The sequence below is a fragment of the Microtus pennsylvanicus genome, chromosome 11 (genome assembly GCF_037038515.1).
Source record: "Microtus pennsylvanicus isolate mMicPen1 chromosome 11, mMicPen1.hap1, whole genome shotgun sequence".
Taxonomy (NCBI): Eukaryota; Metazoa; Chordata; class Mammalia; order Rodentia; family Cricetidae; genus Microtus; species Microtus pennsylvanicus.
In genome coordinates, this window is record NC_134589.1 from 14,208,288 (window position 1) to 14,229,766 (window position 21,479).

General features: G+C 40.1%; 1 protein-coding gene across 4 annotated transcripts in view; it reads right to left on the reverse strand.

Moving 5' to 3' along the window:
• The window catches only part of Helz (helicase with zinc finger), a 141,152-nt gene that overhangs the window by 44,625 nt on the left and 75,048 nt on the right, over window positions 1–21,479 (reverse strand). For all 4 annotated transcript variants that reach the window (XM_075990298.1, XM_075990296.1, XM_075990299.1 and 1 more), the window contains 6 exons: window positions 16,942–17,120; window positions 14,344–14,462; window positions 12,245–12,390; window positions 10,566–10,713; window positions 4,073–4,256; window positions 1,991–2,219 (listed from right to left, as the gene is read on the reverse strand). In XM_075990298.1, the coding sequence (XP_075846413.1) occupies window positions 1,991–2,219; window positions 4,073–4,256; window positions 10,566–10,713; window positions 12,245–12,390; window positions 14,344–14,462; window positions 16,942–17,120 (1,005 nt within the window). The remainder of the gene's footprint in view (window positions 1–1,990; window positions 2,220–4,072; window positions 4,257–10,565; window positions 10,714–12,244; window positions 12,391–14,343; window positions 14,463–16,941; window positions 17,121–21,479) is intronic.

A 21,479-nucleotide genomic window follows, 5' to 3' on the forward strand; every position in this document is an offset into this window, starting at 1 on the left:
CCTAAAAAACAAAAGCAAAAAAAAAAAAAAAAAAAAAAAAAAGGTGGATTCTTTTGTTAGCAGCTTTCCCCTATAGAAGATTCTACTAATTTGGAGCTGTATGAATGACTCGGGGCTAAGGATGGTTCAGTATGGAGGCCCAGGCCTGTAATCCCAGTGCTGAGGAGTGGGGGGCAAGAGGACAAAGGTGGAGTTGGGCAGTCAGGGTCCTAACCAGTCAGACTAGCAAACTGGTGAGCTCCAGGTTCAGTGAGAGATTCCTATCTCAAGCATAGGTGCAGAGGCTGCAGTCACAGCTCAGTGGCTAAGAGCACTTGCTGGGCAGTGGTGGTGGTGCATGCCTTTAATCTCAGCACTCAGGAGGCAGAGGCAGAGTGAGTTCCAAGACAGCCTATTACACAGAGAAACCCTGCCTCGAAAAAACCAAACCAACCAAACTAACAAAAAAACACTTGCTGTTCTCCCAAAGGATATGAGTGTGGTTCCCAGCACCCATGTCAGGTGACTCATAACCACCTGTAACTCCAGACACCTGCACTCACATGCACATACCCATACACAAATATACACATATGCATAATTTAAAATAAAAATGAATTATAAGATAGACTACAGGAAAGAAAAAAAAAGTGCCAGGGCAGCTTAGTGACTGCCTGATTTCTTTTTACCATTCTGAATTTATAGGCAGGTTTTGTCACACCTATAAAATGCAATTAGCCCTCTAGCATATTTCTCTCTTTTTCATAACAGAATATTATAAATTTCTTTAAAAATTATTTTTTTGCGGTTTTACAATGCTGCAAAAGTTGAATCTTACAGTCCTGGCTTCATACAGTTTACATTCTTAACTGGTCAAGATCACAACTGTACAGAAAATGTCTAGATGGTATTTCAGCTATATTTTAGTAGAACCATTGTTCTTACTTATATAGCATAATGAATAATAAAATTACCCTAAAACAAGTTATGGTCACTTACTTCTATTCCCTTAATTTTAAGGTATTTTAATTTTAACCAGACATAAAAATTATTTAAATTAAGAAGCCCTGCAAAGGACATGACTGTGCATGCCTTTAATCCCAGCACTCAAGAAGCAGAAGGAGAAGGATCTCCTGTGAGTTCTAGGCCAGCCTGGTCTACAGAGCAAGTTCCAGGACAGTCAGGGATACACAGAGAAACTCTGTCTTGATACAAATGAACAAACAAACAAAAGCCTTAAAAGAAAATGACTACAAAATTCATCAAAACTTGGAACTGAGTTTTATTAGACTATATTATAAACATGTATTAAATTGTAAAAAATAAATTTAATAATAAAATTAAGTTTTTAAGAAATGAAAACAATGAAGCAAGGAGAAGATAAAAGGCAGTAGACAGTAAAAAATTTAAACTTGTCCAAAGATACACACACACATACCCCACCTCAGGGTTCTGGCACCAGCTGGCCCCTCTTCCTACAGCACTTCAGCTGCTGGTATGCAAAGCTCACCCTGGCACTGCCAAAGTCATCTGAGTCAGCTTGGTGGGGAGGCTCCTCTGACCACATCCTTTCTGGTCCCAAACCACTTTATCTCACCTGTCACTCCTAAAAGCTCCCCATGCTCTCATTTTTTTGTATTAATTTATTTAGTAAATACTATGCAATGATCTTATTTAATTTGTTGTCAGCCTTCATTTCCTACCAAATAAAGTGTAAGCACCACAGAGACAGATGTGTCTTTGCTCACCGACTGTCTCCAGCTAGAGGAGTGCAGAGAACACAGACACGGGGAGTATCTGCTGGCTACTGGCTGTCTGAATCTACAGTTACACATATACCATGAACAGGCACTAAATAAAATATCTCTCACTAATACTGGGTGTCAGGTAACATTATCAGTAAGCCTGATTTTAATTCACCATGAAGTCATACAGATAAATACATGCATAAGGGTGCAAATTCCTCCATATTTCCCATTTTGAGTCTCTCAGTTCAGTAACACAGACTTACCTACACCTTCCGATAGAGCACAGAGCAATGGGGTCTCCCACCACAGCAACCAGGGACTGTGCTCTTGTGATGGCAGTATTGAGAAGTTTGTAGTTAGATAAAAAACCATAATCTAAGTCCTCAGTGGAGTCTTCCAGAAGTTGCTCTTTCTTTTTAATTGGCGTCTGCTTATGCTTGCAAGTGTGGCGTGTACGCACTGTGCTAAGAAACAGAACTCTGAATTGCTTTCCTACAAAAAAATTGGAAAAAAAGGCGAGATCATCACTGAATCTCTGACAGAATAAATCCCACATCTTTAAAGTCATGATTGCTGAAGCACAAGTGCTGGCGAGACGTGAGGAATCCCAACCTGTGCACAGCTGTGAGACGTGCGGCTGCTCTGGAAAACCGTGGCAGGACCTCAAAAATGACAGAGTGCCCATCTGATTCAGCAAGACCACCTCAGAGAAAACCCCCACACTGCAAGCAAGGTCTCCATGAGAACTTTGCACCCATGCTCACTGAAGCCTTGCTCACGATGCCAAAAAGTGTGACCCAGTGTCCACAGACACACTGGTGTAATTACACACACTAAGTTACTAGGCTGGCACATGCTACAACATGAATGAACCTAGAGGCACTGAGTTAAGTGAACAAAACCTAGTCACGGAAGGACAGCTACAATGTGAGCTTTTTTAAGCCCTAAATTAGAGGACAGCTGTGAGATCTAAAGTACGCCTGCCCCAAGCACTGTGAGCGAGAACTATTCAAGCTGCACTATCTTAGTCTAATTAGATGAGGCCCTAAAGTAGGGAAATTCACACAGAGAGAAGGGAGAACAGAATAGTGCTGGCCGAGGACTGGAGAAGAATGGGAGGTCTTAATGGGCGCAGGGCCTCAGTTTGGGAAGACAGACAGCTCTAGTGATGGGTGGTGGTGGTGATAGCTGTGGTGATATACCACAGGAATGAAGGTACCGCTTGCCACTGAACTGCTCTCATGAAAATGCTCAAAATGCTGACGTTTTTAATTGGTATTTTACCACACCAAAAAAGTTATTATGATAATTGTTTTGCTTTTAAAAACAGAATCTTGCTAAATTGTCAAGGTTGGTCCTAAATCCACTGTGTAGTCCAGGCTGCTGTGAAACTCCTGATGATCTGTCTGTCTCAGCCTTTTGAATGCTCAGATCACAGGTATGTACCACCACCCTAGCTTAATGTTTTCTCCTAATCATAATTGCTGGGACCAATCTTTGAGATTATCTAGCCAAACATCCACCCTACACAAGAAGCTTCTTCCTGGAAGCAGGGCCATTTACTCTCTTGCCAGACTGGACAGACAAGGCTGATGTCACAAAGAAGCCTGATGGAGTTAGGGATCCAAACATTTGACAACAGTGCTAATACCAGGTTCAGTTTTCTCTTCTCTAGCCCTTCATCTTCATCTGCTCCTCATTCATGTGGACACAGAATAAAGCATCAGTTGACCTACATTTACCCTGTGAGCATTTGTGTTCATTACTGAAATACCCAACTGAGTGTGCCATGAATGGGGGTAGAGGGGAGCCCTTGCTTCCCATGATCCAGACACTGGATGACCCTTCCTGTCGCATCATGTACCTAACATTCCTGGGGCTTTTCTAGTGCTCACATTATCACACTGCTTCATGTATTTAAAGGCACAAAGTTTATAATAACTCATTTCATGAATAGTAAAAACACGTTTGCTGGCTTAAGGAGGTCTACAGATAAAATATTTCAAATTAGTTCCCAAATACAGTACAACAGAATGTATTATGTTGCATATTGTTATATCGTAGATATCTGTGACATCATATAACTGTAGTGATAGAAAATTCAATTTGTTATTACTATTTTTATTTGGTATTGCAATTTTAATAAACATGCAAATTTAGTATTAAAGAGCTTGGCAGGAAATCAATATATCATTGCTGGCCCAAAAGAGTAAGGAAATTTCTTTTCTTTCTTTCTTTATATCATAGTTCTTAAAGATCTAAGATTATTTAATAGAATTAAAAATTCCAATCTGGACACACTTTAAGACATTTGAATAATGTAGTTCATTACAGTTAACACTTACCTTGAACATTTAGCACCCTTTCTACATTCACATCAGATAGTCTCTTTTTCCGAAGTTCAGCACGTATCCTAAACACCTGATCAGCATATGGAGTCACCACACCAATACTGCCGTCATCTAACTTCCCCCATGCTACTGGCCACTTCCTTCTTAGCTCCTCTACACGTTCCACGACTTCAAATACCTTTAAACAAACATACTTGTTAAAATTACCACTGGGGTTTGAGCAAAGAATATGGTAACTGAAGCAGACTGTTACATGGCTGCATTTTAGCAAATGCCATTTAGAAACCAATCCACTAAAGAGAATAGAGCATTCCTGACACAAACATAGTAAGAAAGGTAACACTGCATTCACATTTCAAACAGTAAAATCCTGATGTGAGATTCCCCCCTGTATGCTGTGAATACTGTTGATTATTAAGTTCTTTTGGGCCTATAATAGGGTAGAGCAGAGCTAGGCAGGGAAAACTAAACTGAATGCTGGGAGAAAGGAAGCAGAATCAGGGAGAAGCCATAAAGCCACCGCTGGAGACAGACGTGCTGAAACTTTGCTGGTAGGCCATGACCTCATGGTAATGAACAGATTAATGAAGATGGGTTAAATTAAGATGTAAGAGTTAGCAAATAAGAAGCTAGAGCTAATGGGCCAAGCAGTGATTTAATTAATACTGTTTCTGTGTGATTATTTTGGTAGTATGGAGCCGGGAAATGAACAAGATGCCTCCTTACAACAAAATCCTATAATATTGTGACTAGGAAACATTGAAAACAAGAAAATGTGCTGAGCAAGTGGCTACATTTTCCACATGTCCCATTCTTAAACTAAAGACCTGGAGTGTCGCAGAAAAACAGGGTAGAATCAAGAATGTAGGTAAAGCAGGGAAGCAAGTCCACACCACTCTGGTGCTTCTCAGTCTACTCTAGAGCAAGCCAAGAAACTACTCAACCAACCAGAAGATTCCACTGATCCCAGGAGGACTCGTTGTAACCTACTGATACAACTAAGTAGGGCATTTCCAACAGTTGTTATGTGACACAAACCTCAGCTGGGACTAAGACAAATTTCAAAGAGACTTTCAGAATCTGCTCCCTACTGTGGTACAAGTTCAGCAAAGCCATCACATGAAATTTTCTATAGATTTTATACAGCAAGTTGCTGGGCCCCTACTTGCCAGGTTATATAGGGTTTTTAGTACAGTTTGTCTACATTATCTCAATGAATTGATCAAAAAATAGATTATTACTTAGAAAACAATCATATCTGTCTATCTACCTACCTATATACTTATCTACTTACCTACTATCTGTCTGTCTATCTATCTGGCAAGTATCTTTCGTTCTTTCTTCCCATTTATCCTTCTATCTATCCATCCATCCACCCATCTTTCTTTCCTTCCTTTCTACCTTCCTTCCTTCCACATATCCATCTGTCTATCTATCTGGCAAGGTCAATCCAAAATCAGGCAATACTCTAATGTTGTATAGCTGAAGTAGAAATTGTAAATGTCTTAACTATATTTATTCAGTATTTACTAACAATTTCTATTTGAAGTTACAATGTCTACTGCAATAAGGAATATGAGAAGCATGGCTTTGCCTGTATGGACAGATATGGGGTAAATGAAACACAGAAGATGTTCTGTTGCAAAACCCCAACAGTCTCTACCATGAAACAACAACCTAACCACTGCCCCACCCTATCCCTCTGTTCCTACATTCTAAGTAGGATAAAATGGTAACAAAATGAAAACTGCCTCCCAATAGAACTGTTATAGCCTAGCCAAACTCAGCAAAGACCCTAGAGATTGATCCAAGAGCTTACAAGCAAGAGGGAAACATCTATTTAATGAAATCTGCAGCCCCTCAGTAAGAAGAAAGAGAGGCTGGGCAACCACACTGGGGACTGCTTCCAGAACTGCTTCAGCAGCCAATTTCCATCTCCCTCAAACCCCTATGGTGAAGAAGCTATTACAGGAGGCTTTAGTAACTGGTAAACACTGGTGGACTCTATTTTCCACAGTTCCCTACTGCAAAAGGACTGTATTGAGCAGGTGGTGGCAGCTGGGTAGATCCTGAACCCCTGTTCCTATCTCCTACAGCCCAGGGGAGATCTGAAGAAGACAGCAGGAGAAGAGTGCGGTCCTTCTCAGGACAAAAACCCTATCCTTTGCACATTTGGTGGCCAGTGAGCATCACTGGATCCCAACTTCCCTTGGTCTAAATGCAGAAGATTCCTCCTGGAGGCTGGGGAGATGGTTCAGCAGCTAACGGTACTTTCTAGTCTTCCAGAAGACCCAAGTTTGTTTCCAAGCACCAATCCTGGGTGGCTGACAGACACTTAATAAATAAAATTTTTAAAAGTAAGCTCAGAAAGTAGCAACACTGCCACAAAAAAACAACAACAACAACAACAACTTCAGTTGGATCACAATTCATGCCCCAAAGAACTTAAACTAAGATAACTGACATGAAAAAAGATACTAGCAGGATTCAACAGGTCTGTGCTGACAGAAGAGCTCATCAAACAAAAAGGCAAGTTAGAGAATACAACGTAAAGTGAGGAAAGTCACTGAAGAAAAATTACCAAAGAGACATCGCTAAGCTCCAACGTGTTCTAATATTAAAGAAAATCAGATAGAGAGAAGGAAAAAAATTAAACATAATCAAAGAAAATCGGGCTGGCCATGGTGGCAGACACATTTAATCTCAGAATTTGGCAGGCAGAGGCAGGTGGATCTCTGTGAGTTCAAGACCAGCCTGGTCTATAGAGCAAGTTCCAGGACAGCCACGACTATACAGAGAAATAAAAACAAACACACAATATGTGCGTGTTTGTATACACGCCTACCAAAAATTGAGTTTTATTCAGCCATTAAAGGGGAAAAAATAGAGGGTTGGGGGCAGGAAATGAAAGAACTAGATCATCATATTAAAGGTGAAATAAGCCAATTTCACAAAGACAAATGGTCTGTTGTTGTGGACATGTAAAATCTAGGAGATAAGAAATGGTGCGGATGAAGAAGGATGATTATCAGAAGTAAGAAAAGGAAAAGGAGTAAACATGACCAAAACACTTAATACACATGCATGAGGAAACCGGTTACTCTTTACAATTAATACATCCTAATAAAAATGTCCAAGGAAATGGTGGCTAAAATATGTCTTTCCCTGATTAAAAACACATATAAATACAATGAATTTCAAGTTAAGATATATACTAAAATGTGCACCTAGACATATCACAGTCAAAATGCTCAAAATCAAAGACAAAAATGAAACCTTGAGAACAAGAAAAGAAAACCAGCCATATTTACAAAGAGACACTAACAATAAACAGATAACTTCTCATCAGTAAGAAGAGGAGGGAAATTCAGTATGGTGGCGGGGACTGACCTTACATCTAGCAAAACTTTCAAAACAGAGGGAAAATAAAGACATTCACAAACCTGAGAGAATTTCCTACTATCAAAATAACTGACCAGAAATACTAAGGAACATTCTTCCAAACCAAATATCACTATATAGCAATGTAAATCCATAGTGTTGCTGAGACTGTAACCCTGTAGATGGTTACAAAAGGCAGAACATAGCTGTTTCCTTTTCTTCCTCCTCTCAACTAATTTAAAGAGCAATTGTATAAAATAATGTCAAGCTACAGCATACAGAAATACACTATGTGTTGACAGTAAGCACACAAAAGGCAGGTAGTCACAGAAAGCATCAGGGAGCTGAAGAGCATGGGAATAGAAACAGAGGGATGGGCAGGAGTGTAGCTTGGCGGAGCACAACCTAGCATGCTCAACGTTGTGGATATCCCCACAAGGGGGAATTAAACTATATGTCTGTCCCTTTTCTTCTCTTGGAATTGTAAAAACACGCACACACACAATTTAACAAGGTATCTTTCAAATTATTAAACATTGACACATATGTATGAGAATGAAAACTGAAAAGGGGAGGGGAAATGTAGAGCTATGTTGATGTTTCTCCGTATCACTGAAATTTAGTTAGATAAATCTGAAATAGATTCTGATTACATACATACTATTGGCCACAGAAACACCACTAAACAACTAAATATATAATATATGTAAGTTTGCAAATACATACACTGAAATAATGTAAATGAAATTTCCATCTGGGCTGCCAACGATCCCCACAAGGGCCATTGTAGACTACCTAACAATGAAACACCAGCACTAGGCATGAGAAGCACTCTTTTGAGTTACTGTTCAAGGTTGTCTAAGAGACTCCTAATACAATATATATGCTACAGCTGTTCCCTGCAAAGGTGAAAGACAAATCCCTATTGTTGAAGATACCACGTTCTTCGGACACAGGACCCAGAGAACCCAGTTGGATCAGACATGAAATCTTCCTCCCTGAGGACTAACTTTCATGGCATAAGAAGGCACCATGAAGACTCACAAAGGAAGAAAGCAAACAACAGTCCTATCCAGTTAGGAACCACAGCAACCAGCATGGCACAGTAACCCGAAGGATACAGTACTGGCACAGGTGGTTGGGCAGTAACCAACAACTATAGAATTGGACTAAATACCCACTCAACAATAGGGAAATCATTCCTGGTGCTGGAAACCCAGTTAACCCAGGGCTAGTAAAGTCAAGGCCCTTAAAGGAGAATCTATAATCACCACTTCTCTAATCAAGCATAATCCCTAGTTACATCTAAGCATTTACCCTTCTATCCACAGGCAAGTGTAATCCTCACTCTTCAAGAAAATTTCTCAGCATTACACAAAACCACAGTCGCTCAAAATGCACAGCTGGAAAGTCCAGTTCCAACTGATATTTATCCACAACACAACTCCTACACCTGAGGCTCAGGAATTATTTCGGAAGAGGTGGGGAAAGATTGTTAAGAACCAGAGGCACAGGAAGTTTGCTATGAGATTTTTTTCTCCTAAAAACGTCAGAGAAGCTAACCCATAAAGTCTGACTTAACATGATTGCCTAAACATGATCTGAGCAAGGGAACACCAATTGACAGCTGACATGGAAGGGGGAAGTTCTTTAGGCTTTAATCCTAAACAACGAACTACAGGCAACCTAGGAATGCTGAGAGCAAGAGAAATGGTCTTCCTCAGGAAAAAAAGCACATCGATCAGTTACCCAATTCCACCTGGTCAGCCCTGAAAACATACACATAACATTATACAGATTAAGCATCTTGTATTTATATATTTAAGAGGAAATTATACATACGTACATATATACATACATATGTGTATATATACATGTGTGTGTAAATGAAAGAAAAAGAGGTCATGAATTTCAAAGAGAGTAAGGGGATACATGGAGGAGCTGGAAGAAGGAATTACAAGGGGGAAATGATATAATTAATCTCAAAAATAAAAGATAACAATTATAATTAAAAATAATACCAAAATAAGAAGATACGTTAAAAAACAAATATATACTTGTATATATAAATAAAATAATTGAAGAAAGGCCAAATGTGGTGGTGCACGATTTTAATCCTTGCCTGAGTGCAAACACAACAAAGGGGAGCTGAGCACCCACCTTCAGTCTTGCTCTATGTAAAGAAAAGTTTACCTGTTCCTAAAATGAAATGGCACAGACTAATGAAAATGTCAGGGTTTGAGCAAGTGGTACTGATGGTTTTCCTGCACTAAATTCTAACTATAACCCTCTGATCAATTTTTAAAGAAACCTATGAGCTCCTGTTATGTAACACAAGCTGTTTTTTCATAAATATAATGAGCAGAGATTAGAAATGAAACACACATAATTTCTTCACCTTTCTGTGACAACTGGAGTCTTAGCCACAGGCTTCCTAGCCTACTACTCCCTTAAGGTTTCCTTGTGAGTTTGCCTGCTGCCTGATCTGAACACCTAAGGACACCCACATTCTCTCTGGAAAGCAGAAACTGGAAAAGAGAATTACGAAGTCCCTGATGAGACAGTGCGCCAATGTTGGAGACTGTGTGATCTCTTGGAAGCACAGGATTCTTCAATTCAACTCTTCCTTGTTCAAAATGATGCCTCCTTTGAGTATAAGCTAGAAATCTGCTTTAAACTTAAGCTAATAATGCTCTATGTCAGAATATATTGGTTTTTCCTAACAAAGTTGTGTTTTCTGCTTTAACAATATTACAAGAAGAAAATCAGAGCTGGGCAGTGGTGGAGCATGCCTTTAATCCCAGTACTAGGGAGGCAAAGGCAGGCGGATCTCTGTGTCTACAGTAGCTAGTTCTAGAACAGGCCCCAAAGCTACAAAGAAACCCTGTCTCCAAAAAAAAAAAAAAAAACCCTCCCCCATAAAAAGAAGAAGAAAATCAATTTTTTTTCCTCCTGTAGATTCATCTTAATAAATAAATGTAAAGTTGGCTCAATTTTTCTTATAAAAGAAATCAACACACTATAAACTGTCAACCCTGGATTCAAAATGAATGCTCAAAAGAACAGACCAAGAAAACATTAAAATCAGCATGAATAACTAAGATACCTCTGCATTGTTATAAAAAGCTGTGCTATTTTTTTCTTGTACATCCTCCCCTCGTGCTGTAAAAAATGTTAGTGGGTAGAAGTCCTTGTGTGCTGGCTGCTTTCCACTGGCCATCAGTTTACCCTCATAGAAAAGCTCAGAGGTATAGCTGCAGAGGAAGAAAAGAACAAAGGAATCTATCAGCCAAATTAATTTCACCTACACAAAAACCTGCTGAATTCTAATACTAATTTATGCCCACAATTAATTTTTGTCCAAACACTAAATACTCATGATGCCAATAATTTCCCAAAAATAATGACAGTGGTAACAGAGAAAGTCCCTATAACACCATTGTTAAATGCATTGATTTGTAAGAAATGAAACCAGAATGCAAAAGAAATGATGAGCATTTACTACTAGTTAAAATCTCTGCTCTGGGGAAAAAAAATCCCTAAACTGAATTTTCTTAGCTAACGCTCAATCCCAGTAATGTGGATCATGTACCGCCATGGGTCACCTAACAAACCTTGGGTCAACAATGGACCCCATGGCCTAGACCATAGCTGAAAACCTCCTAGCACATCCAAAACACAGCACCAAGAGGTCCCCACCTCTGTGGTGATGCTGGTGGAAACCCACAAAGGACAATGATGCACAGTATTCCTATTCCAAAGGACTGTTCTATTGTTTTATGTATCTTGTTATTTCAGAGTGTATCCTTCCATCTATAAAAACATGTCTGTAAAGCCGTCTGTTATGTCATACTGGCAGCCTCATACATCTCCTGCTTACCATGAGACCAAGTGAGCAGACTCATTATACTGTTTAGAGTTAGAGACTGGTTACACTGTTTAGTCTGTGAAAAGCATCCTATGATATTAACACGATGACAAAGTTCAAATGACAGTTCTCAGACTGCATCCTAAGATTAAGTGACATGTGACTGCACATGCAAACACGAAGATACAGATTAGATACAGTGTACCAGCTGTAGTCTCTAACTGTAAAGTGAACAGGCTTTGCTGAGACACTCATCACTGACTATGAACGGATGGCAGCCATGAAAGAGGAAAGCAGTGAGATGACGACAGAACAGAATCCGTGCAACTGCTCCCAGAGATCTAAAAATGCTTTCCGCAGGCATGACATAACAGATATTATTAAATTATAGGAAGCTTTTACAGAGTTTGTTTCTGGCGTGGCTGTTGACTGGAAAAGGGCACATGGAGGCCCCCAGTTGGCGACACTCTGCTCTTCAACTGGATGCTGGCCATAAGAGTTGGTCACACAGATGTCACATAGGAGATGACTCCTTTACACATGTGTACTATATTTAAAAAGAAGTCTTTTTTAAAACTCAGTGTCAGGGTTTTTCTCTTTCCATTTCCTTTCTTTCTTTCTCTTAAAATAGATAATGTGTCATGTCATTTTCATATAGATTATGTATTAATTCATAGAAAAACATATCATGACCAGAAAAAACTGAAGTTTTAGTACTCAAACTGTATTATTTCTTAGGAAGAATCACAGCTCTGGATTTTGAGGTATTCTTTTAAAAACACAAAGCTAGGCATAGTCTGTAACACTGAGAGACCACAAATAATCCACCTAAAATCACCTGTGCCTGGCCATGTGCTGGCCGGGTTCCCTCCCACAACCCATACAAGTGTGAGTCAGAGGGGACAGCTCACACCTACTTGATGATAGCTTCATGGGAGCGGTAGTTCTCACAGAGGAGGATCCTACATGGAAACTCGGCAGGGTAATGCTCGTAGAGTCGATCAAGTAATGAAACATGAAGGTTTCTCTCCCTGGCAAACTCGCTGTAAACAAAAGGACTGAGCTGTAACAGACAAACATGCAAAGAAAATTTAACCAGATATATAAATAGTATTTTTGAAAGTGCTTATATAGTCTTCTACACTACAACTACTTATGTATTTAACATGCTGAATGCTGGAGCAAGCACCCATCCCAAATCAACCTTCTTGTCTACAAACCATTTTATGAATTCAAGGACTAAAGCTCCTACTGAGTGCAGTGCAGCAATAGGGTCTAAAGTTCCTACAGTTACACAGACCCCTCCCATACAACTTAATAATTTAAAGAGCATAAATCAGTTACTTCACCAAACCAATCAATTATTTAAAATAATAAACTGGGGGGCTAGCAAAATGGCTCAGTGGGTAAAAGTGCTTGCTGTCAGACTTGATGCAGAGTTCGATCCTGAAAGCCCACATGGTAGAAAGAGAAAACTGACTGCTGCAAGCTGACCTCTGACCTCCACATGTACAACATGTATGCATGGCTGGGTGTGCGCACACGCTCACACACACAAAATAAACAAACAAATAAGGGTTTTAGAGGATTTACTATAAAAATAAAATAATAAATTCAGGCTAGATGTTGTGGTACACACCTGAATCACAGAATTTAAGAGACTTAGGTCAAAGTGTTGTGTTTTGAGGCTAGCCTGGGATATACAGTAAAACTTTGTCTCAATAAATAAGTAAATGAATAAACGAATAAATAAATAAATAAAACTGACTCATAAGAAATTTGACTATGATGAACAAATATTAATACTATAATCAACAAGCCTTTTCCATAATGAAATCTACTATCCTATCTGCTAACCTTAAAAATTAACTTTAGGGGCTGGAGAGATGGCTCAGTGATTAAGAGAACGGGCTGCTCTTCCAGAGGTCCTGAGTTCAATTCCCAGCACCCACATGGTGGCTCACAACCATCTCATAACTGTCAAGAGATCTAATACCCTCTTTCTGGTGTGCAGATGTACATGTATACAAGAACATATATACATAAAATAAATAAATAAATCTTTTTTATAAATTAACTTTAAATGGGCTAGAGAGACGGCTCAGAGGCTAAGAGTACTCACTGCTCTGCAGAGTACCAGGGTTCAGTTCCCACACCCTCTTCTGACCTCCACTGGCACCGCATGCACATGGTGCATACAGATATACTCTGATTCACACTTACATATAAAATAAGTATTTTTTTAAAACTACAAAAGGGTTATGTAACCAACCTTAAATCCATACATAAATGATAAAACATAGCAAGAAAGTTTTCTTTTAATTAAAAAAATTATAAACAGCCTCCTTGTTTAAATAAGTACACAGAGCCACTCTAGGCTACACCTTTTACTGCGAAAGAGAGAGAGAGAGAGAGAGAGAGAGAGAGAGAGAGAGAGAGACAGAGAGAGAGAGAGAGAGAGAGAAATCACACTTAAACTACTTCAGGCAAGTGAGCACAAAATTCCTTCTGCACACTAGCTACTTTCCTGGAAGACTCACGCCTGCTCTGCAGACCCTCAACCCACTGAAGCATCAGGACAAGCTCCAAACAGCATCACAGACAGATGGCATCTCTCTTTATATGTAAGTATGCAAATGGCATAAAATCTGACATATTTGAAATTGTGGCTATAATTTTAATAGTATGCTTTATTTCATAAGACACTAAAAATTAAAGCTTCTCAAAAACAGATTTTAGAAGTAGGGAACTACAGAAGCACTCAGCAGACTTGGCTATCACATCCTTTGTCTTGTCCTGTCATAGCCTCAAGGCTAATGTCGCAATGGTAGCTCCACATGGTCTCCCCAATCGCTACAAGAAGTTCAAGGCTCCTCTCCTGCCCCATCACCTACTTCCCACCTGTTGACCTTTACAGAACAGAGGCTAATCTAGTAAAGAGAAGCCCTAGAATGAGGTCCCTGCTCTGGTAAAAACTGGTATTAACTTGTAAGACAGCGACTAAGATGGCACCTACCTGCATATGATCACCAGCCAAAACAATCCGTGTGTTCTTAGTTGCTAAGGCTAGAGGCATAATGGTCTCACACTCCATGGCCTGGGCAGCTTCATCTAACAGAATGTGCGTAAAGAACCCTGGAAGGCACAGTGTAAACAGAGCACACATCACAGCAGCAGTACAGAAGTAGTTCTCCCTGCAGCCCTAAGGAAAGAGCTTCCCTAGTTAATCCAAGAGTCATGAGTACCTTAAGGTCATCCTCAATCTAGATAACAATGAAGACATGATTTTTTTAAAAAGGTTAGGAGCTGGAGAGATGACTCAGTAGTTAAGCAAATGCACTTCTCTTATAGAGGACCTGGGTCTGGTTTCCAGCACCCATGTTGGATGGCTGAAATCTATTTGTAACTTCAGGGATCTGATATCTTCTGCACATACATATATACACATATACACATAATCTCTCTCAGATACAGAGTACTAAAAGTAAATGATTTAAATATTTTTTAAAAAAAAGATTAAAAAGGGTTAACTATTTTCTTTAGTTATCTTTTTTTTTTCAGGAGCTGCATAAATACTGATACTGTTGTCTACTAGTTAAGTTAGAAAAGGCAGAGACAAGGGGATCTGAACTGAGATCAACCTGATCTACAAAATGAGTTCCAGGACAGCCAGGGATACACAGAAAAATCCTGACTCGAAAAGCTTATTTATAAATAAATAAATAAACAAACAAAAAACAGAAGGGCCAAAGTGTGGTGGCACACACCTTTAAACCCAGCACTTGGGAAGCAAAGGCAAGTGGATCTTTGAGTTCCGGGTCAGCCTAGTCTACTGAAGGAGTTCCAGGACAGCCAGAGCTACATAGAGAAACCCTGTTAGCTTGGTTAACTATAAAATAATCACCATAGGATTGATAAGAGAATGAAATGAAATAATATGTAACAGAACCCAGAACAAGAGAGAGACCTAGTAAACACAGCTCGATGCCCTGGCCTCTCACAAGCAATGCTACAGCATCTAGCTTTCTACCTGCAGAACACGTGTACAAGGTATCAGCACCAAGTGAGGAGGGAGGGGGCTGAATAAGTATTCCCCAACTGATCTTTCAAAGAGCCTTGTTTGCAGTGATGCTGCCACTGTGCCATGAACTCTGAAACACATCCTAGGATTTCCCTCACAGCCACTAAGAGCTATAGGCATGGAGAAAAAGTCCCATCCCACGGGGGCGCCTTCCCATGTTAGTCACTAATCCCAGGTTGGTCACCTCCCTTAACAATTCTTTCTAAAATTAAAATGAGCTTCATTTGGGAAAAGAAAAAGGTTGGCTGTCATTTCTTCATTTAAGATAAACAGAGCTTTTAATCTTAAAAATGTTAAAGTTGAGGACTCCAGGTGTTTACACCCTGGGCCAGGTACCAGCAATACAGAGAAAGTGAATACCCTCTGCCATCCAGGGACTCAGAGGTTCAACAGAATTTGTGACTGGCTTTAAAGGCAATTCCAATAGGAGACAGAAAAGTAAAGAGCAATGTCAACAACTAAAACAGAAGCCAGTGAGAACCCTGCTAAAGTATCTACTGAAGTGGCATGGTCGTCTTATGGTCAAGTCCTACCCTACTAGCACACTTGTCATGGTAGATTTGTGTACTCATATAGAATTAGACTGAGCTGGGCATGGTGGCACACACCTGGAAGCCTAGTACTTGGAAGGCTGAGGCAAAAGATTGAGTTCAATGCAAACATGAGTAACAAAGCAAGACTCTGTCTCAAAAACACAGAAGTGAAAAGTAAATAAAATTAAGAGTGATTTGGCATAGTTCCAGAGTAAATACAATGATCTCGGGGCTAGAGAGATGGCTCAGCAGTGAAGAGTGCTTACTGCACAATGATAAAGACTGAAGCTCTGCTGCAGCACCCACATATCAAGTAGGGCATCCTGCCTATGCCTATAACCCCAGCTCCAAAGAGGAAACAGACAGGGAACCACTCGGGCTTGCTGGCCTTCAGCCTACCCAAGACAGCATGAGTCTCAGACACAGGGGAAGATTCTGCCTAAAAGGAATAAACAAGGAGTAATGGAAGAGGACACCTTTTGGCTTCCATACACACACCCACAGGCACGTACACCTACACATTCGCCTGTGCATGCAGACGCAGACAAACACACAAGTAAACTTTTTAAAAAAGAGAAACCTTAATCATGAGCCATGATTGTTATTTCTACACAAGATGCAAAAACAACTTAGGAAACCTCAACAAACCATACATGCACACACACCAAAACACTGTCCATATTTGAACTCTTCACGTGTTCACTAACCACCACCTCGCTGACTAGAGCACAAATGGGACTGCAGTCAGCGAGCTGACGATACTGGGGGCTGGCAAATGATTTTCAGTCAAGGGCCAAAGAGTTTCTTTCCCTGCTGACCTGCTGAAGATCCCACCTGAGATTTGCACCACAAAAGCAGCCACAGACAAGAAACAAGTTAATAAATGGACATGGGCAGCTGCATTCCATGCAGCAAAAGAAACACCTGGCCAGATATGGCCCACCGGCTAGAACTTGTCAAAGTTAGGCATATGCTAAGCCCCTGTGGTGAGTGGACATACCAGGTTCAAGGTCCAGCTGGCAGAGGTACTGGGAAGTATTCAGTGTGACCACCACAACTCGATGTTTAAGGATGTCTTCCTTCTGGGGCATCTGGAAGGTGGAGTGTGCGCTTGCGATCAAACAGTACTGATGCACAACCGGGTGGACAGTCTTCACCCAGCGGTTTCGGAAATACACCCTACAAGAGAAGACCACACTTCCTGTTAGGACGGTCATAGTTGCTGATTACTAAAACACTAGACTGTTACTTAAGACCATAGTGCCAAAAATTAACAAATAAATAAATCTCAATCATTCATTCCATATTAGAGTTTAGAATATTAAGATAAAACTGCCACTATGCCCACAATGACCTTCCCATCAAATAAACATAAAGTGTAGGTGCCAACACAAAATACCTATTTTTTTAAGTATGCAGATTAATCTTTCAACAATATATCAATTTATGCTTTATAAGCAACAGTTTGTTTTAAAAATTAAAAACTGAAACCTTTCATTCTCAAACTACCTTTTTTCAATTATACTATTACAAAAATGTACTTAACTTATATTTTAATTATTTATTATGCTAACACAAACCATGAAATTGTATGCTTATAACATTTTTAGGTTAGGACAATTTGCAATAATTTTACTTTAGAAAAGTTCTTGCTGGGCGGTGGTGGCGCACGCCTTTAATCCCAGCACTCGGGAGGCAGAGGCAGGCAGATCTCTGTGAGTTCGAGACCAGCCTAGTCTACAAGAGCTAGTTCCAGGACAGGCTCCAAAACCACAGAGAAACCCTGTCTCGAAAAAACCAAAAAAAAAAAAAGTTCTTAAAGCTATTTTTAAAAAGACCTCTACCTGGGCTTCTGAAATCTGAAGATAAATTTTTGAATAATCAAAAACTCTTTAGTGCAAATCTTAAGAAATTTCATCTTTCCAAATAACTACAGTAAAAAATATGAACAGGAATCAGCTATAGATTACTCTGATCTGATGTACAGACACAACCTAAACTTCTAGCCTCTGCCACCCCACTGACCACGTGACAAAGATCTGTACGACAGCACAGGGCTTCAGAGCAACCACAAAGGCTCTGGCTTTACTCTGAGTTTAATGAAAAGCCATCAGACTGGACAGGGTAGTCGTGGTGCCTCATGTTGCTGGAAGACTACTCTGGTCTCTGGGCAGAATCCACTTAGGGAGAGAGTTAAAGGTGGTATACTGCTCACTGTTTAACAAACAGATGTGGGTAAGGGCTCCAGCATTTGCTGGCTTCTGTGATGTAAAAAGCTGCTCCCATGGCCAACTTCAAGGCATCTGCATGGTGTCAATAAACATGAACATGGAAAGGGTTCATGATGGGCCCTCACAAGCTCATATGATTTGATTCCAGAACAATCCTAAGTGAGGTGGAGGGAAAAGCAGGGTACAAAAGCCACAGGGAGGTAGGTCAGGAGGTTAATGCCAGGATCTGGACATGAGATGATGGTGACTTGCATAAGAGCAGAGATATACAAATTGGATTCACTAGACATTTTAATGTAATATCAACAGAATTCATTAATGATCTAGTGATAGAATTTAAGGCAATGGATGATTCTGTCATTTCTGCTTTTGAAACAGTGAGTCTGAGATCATCCAGGCTGGACTCGACCTCACTACACATAGATGGAGTATGATCTGCATTCCTGTTCTACCCATCTCTACCTCCTGATCGCTGGCTTACAGCCACCTACTTCTAGCTTTTGAAGCTAGATGAATGGGGTAGTATTTACAAAGGCGGAGAAAGAAATAAAATAAATGTGACATTTTTTCAAATCAGAGAATTAACATTGGCAAATGATGTTTTTAAGTTCATCATCCATTGAAAGTATAAATGTAGGGCATAAAGACTAATATGCTCAAAACTCTGGGTTTCTAGCACCACAGGAGAGAAATAAAAAACATAAATATATATGTGACAGCATATCTTACATATTCCATAAGATTCAGATTAATACTTAAAACAGAAAATAGTTTGGTATATGTAATTTTAATTCACTGAAGTCTTTGTAATAAATTCACATACAATAAACAACTAAAAATGTCACTACTAGCCAGGTGGTGGTGGCATGCGCCTTTAATCCCAACACTCAAAAGGCAGAGGCAGTCAGATCTCTCTCAGTTCGAGGCCTGCCTAGTCTACAGAGCTAGTCGAGGACAGCCAGAACTACAGATAAGCACTGTCTAGGAAAACAAACAAAACAAAAAGTTACCACTTGGAACAGAAATTGTCAAAAACCGATGATTCCTTTATAATAATAATAATAATAATAATAATAATAATAATAATAATAATAATAATAATAATACCTATTTCTTTAAAGACTACCCGAAATGAAGCTGCCTTCAACTTTCCCAGGCAGCAGTAACACCGTTCCTCCAGATAACTGCCTCCATGCACTATGGTCTTGCGAGGGTCAGAAACTTATTCTCAGATCCACATACAAAAAGAAACTGCTGGGGGCTGGAGAGATGGCTCAGAGGTTGGGAGTACTGGCTGCTCTTCCAGGGGTCTTGAGTTCAGTTCCCAGCAGCCACATGGTGACTCACAACCATCTGTAACGAGGTCTGGTGCCCTCTTCTGAACTTCATGCATACATGCAGGCAGGATACTGCATACATAGTAAATAAATAAATCTGAAGGAAGGAGGGAGAGAGAGAGGGAGGGAGGGAGGGAGGGAGGGAGGGAGGGAGGGAGGGAGGGAGGGGGGGAGGGAGGGAGGGAGCTTTCCTCATACTTCTTTTCCTTGTTTTTGTTTTTATTTGTTTTGTAACTTTGAGACAAAGTCTCACAGTGTAGCTCTCGTGACTCCTGATATTACAAGGCTGACCTCAAATTTGTAATAATTCACCAGCTTCCGCCTCACCAAGTACTAGGATTACAGTCATGTGCCACTCCCCATCTGTATTTCTATATTCTTTTTGTCAAATCTCTGAATTCTATTCATTTGTTTGTTTACTTATCTGTCTATAGGGATGTGTGCATGTATGTCATATATACACATGTATATAAATCCCCCAATTCTAAACAAAGTAAAAACCGAAACTCAATGTAATCTAAAATGTTATCTAAGAACTCCAAATACGTTAAGCTCAGTTGGCAACTAACAGAAACTTCATGAATCCTAACCCTGAGTATCATGCTTACCACACTACTACTTTATCTCCTCACTGACTAGTCTGGTTCCCAGGGCCAAGTCCACACTATGGCCTGAGAAGTAGCCAACTTATATCAGCCTGCTTTTCTATCAACAGCTCTCCTCTCAGGAGCCTATAGACATCTGGTGCCCTCTTGTGTTCCATCTCTCACATTCCAGAACAACTCCAGTAAAGCTGTTTTTTGGTTTTTTTTTTCCCCCTCCTCTGGCTAGGGATGTGGCAAGGAGCACTTGCTTAGCATGGCCAAGCCCATAAGGTTCTATTCCAGAACCACCAAAAGGAGCAAAACTCTCAAAGAGCAATTAGGCATTCTAATCCGCTCTATCTCCCAAATCTATCATGGTTATGATTCATAGGAAAACTATCAACTAATCTCAGCTAATGTTCTAATAGGAATTCAGACATAAACCCTCCTACGTTGCAGCTGCAAGACAGCACCTCTCCTAGAGAAATAAAGCTACAGTAAGTATGTAGGATGTTGTATATAAAGAAAACACTCCAGGAAGCTAGGCACTTTTTCATTTTATTCTGTTTACTAAATGAAATAATCTGAAAATAATTATTTTTTCATCTTGGATTCAACAACTCTGAGAGCTAAGAAAAAGTGAGATATCTTTCTGCACTTGGACCACTCTGAACACACTCTACTGGAAAAATCACTTTGTATTACACATATGGGGACACATGTCATGGCGGATCCTCACAGCCCAAAATAATTGCACGTGGAAAGGCTATATAACCTAGAAATATGATGGGAGTATACTATCTCAAATATCAAATACTCTATGCTAAGTCCACCAAGCAAGATGGGGGCTTTTCTCAAGTATTTTGTTTTGTTTAGTTTGCTTTTTTTGGTTTAAGACAGGGTTTCTTTATGTAGCCTTGGCTGTCCTGGAACTCACTCTGTAGACCAGGCTGGCCTCAAGCTCAAGAGATCGCCTGCCTCTGCCTCCCGAGTGCTGGGATTAAAGGCTTGTGTGCACGCCACCACTAGCTCCATTCAACTGCTTCCAAGCCAAGAACACCATGATATCCAAGACTGCCACATTTTCTATGCAACACACACAGACACACACAGACACACCACTACAAGTAAATAAAACAATCAACTCTTCTCCATTAGAGAACACTCAGGGTAGAATGCTAGCTCCTCCACTTCCACTGTGAGGTTAGAGGTTAAAATCCGCAACCTACTTTGAAGGCATCTTTCAGTAAACATCTCGCCCATGCTCAGGGGATAAGGGTCAGTATTTTATTACTACACGTAACTGATTCTACTGCACTGATGATTTCTTAGTCTTCACAGCGAGAGGACAGCACAGCATGGGCATCTGTGCTAGCAGGCCACACC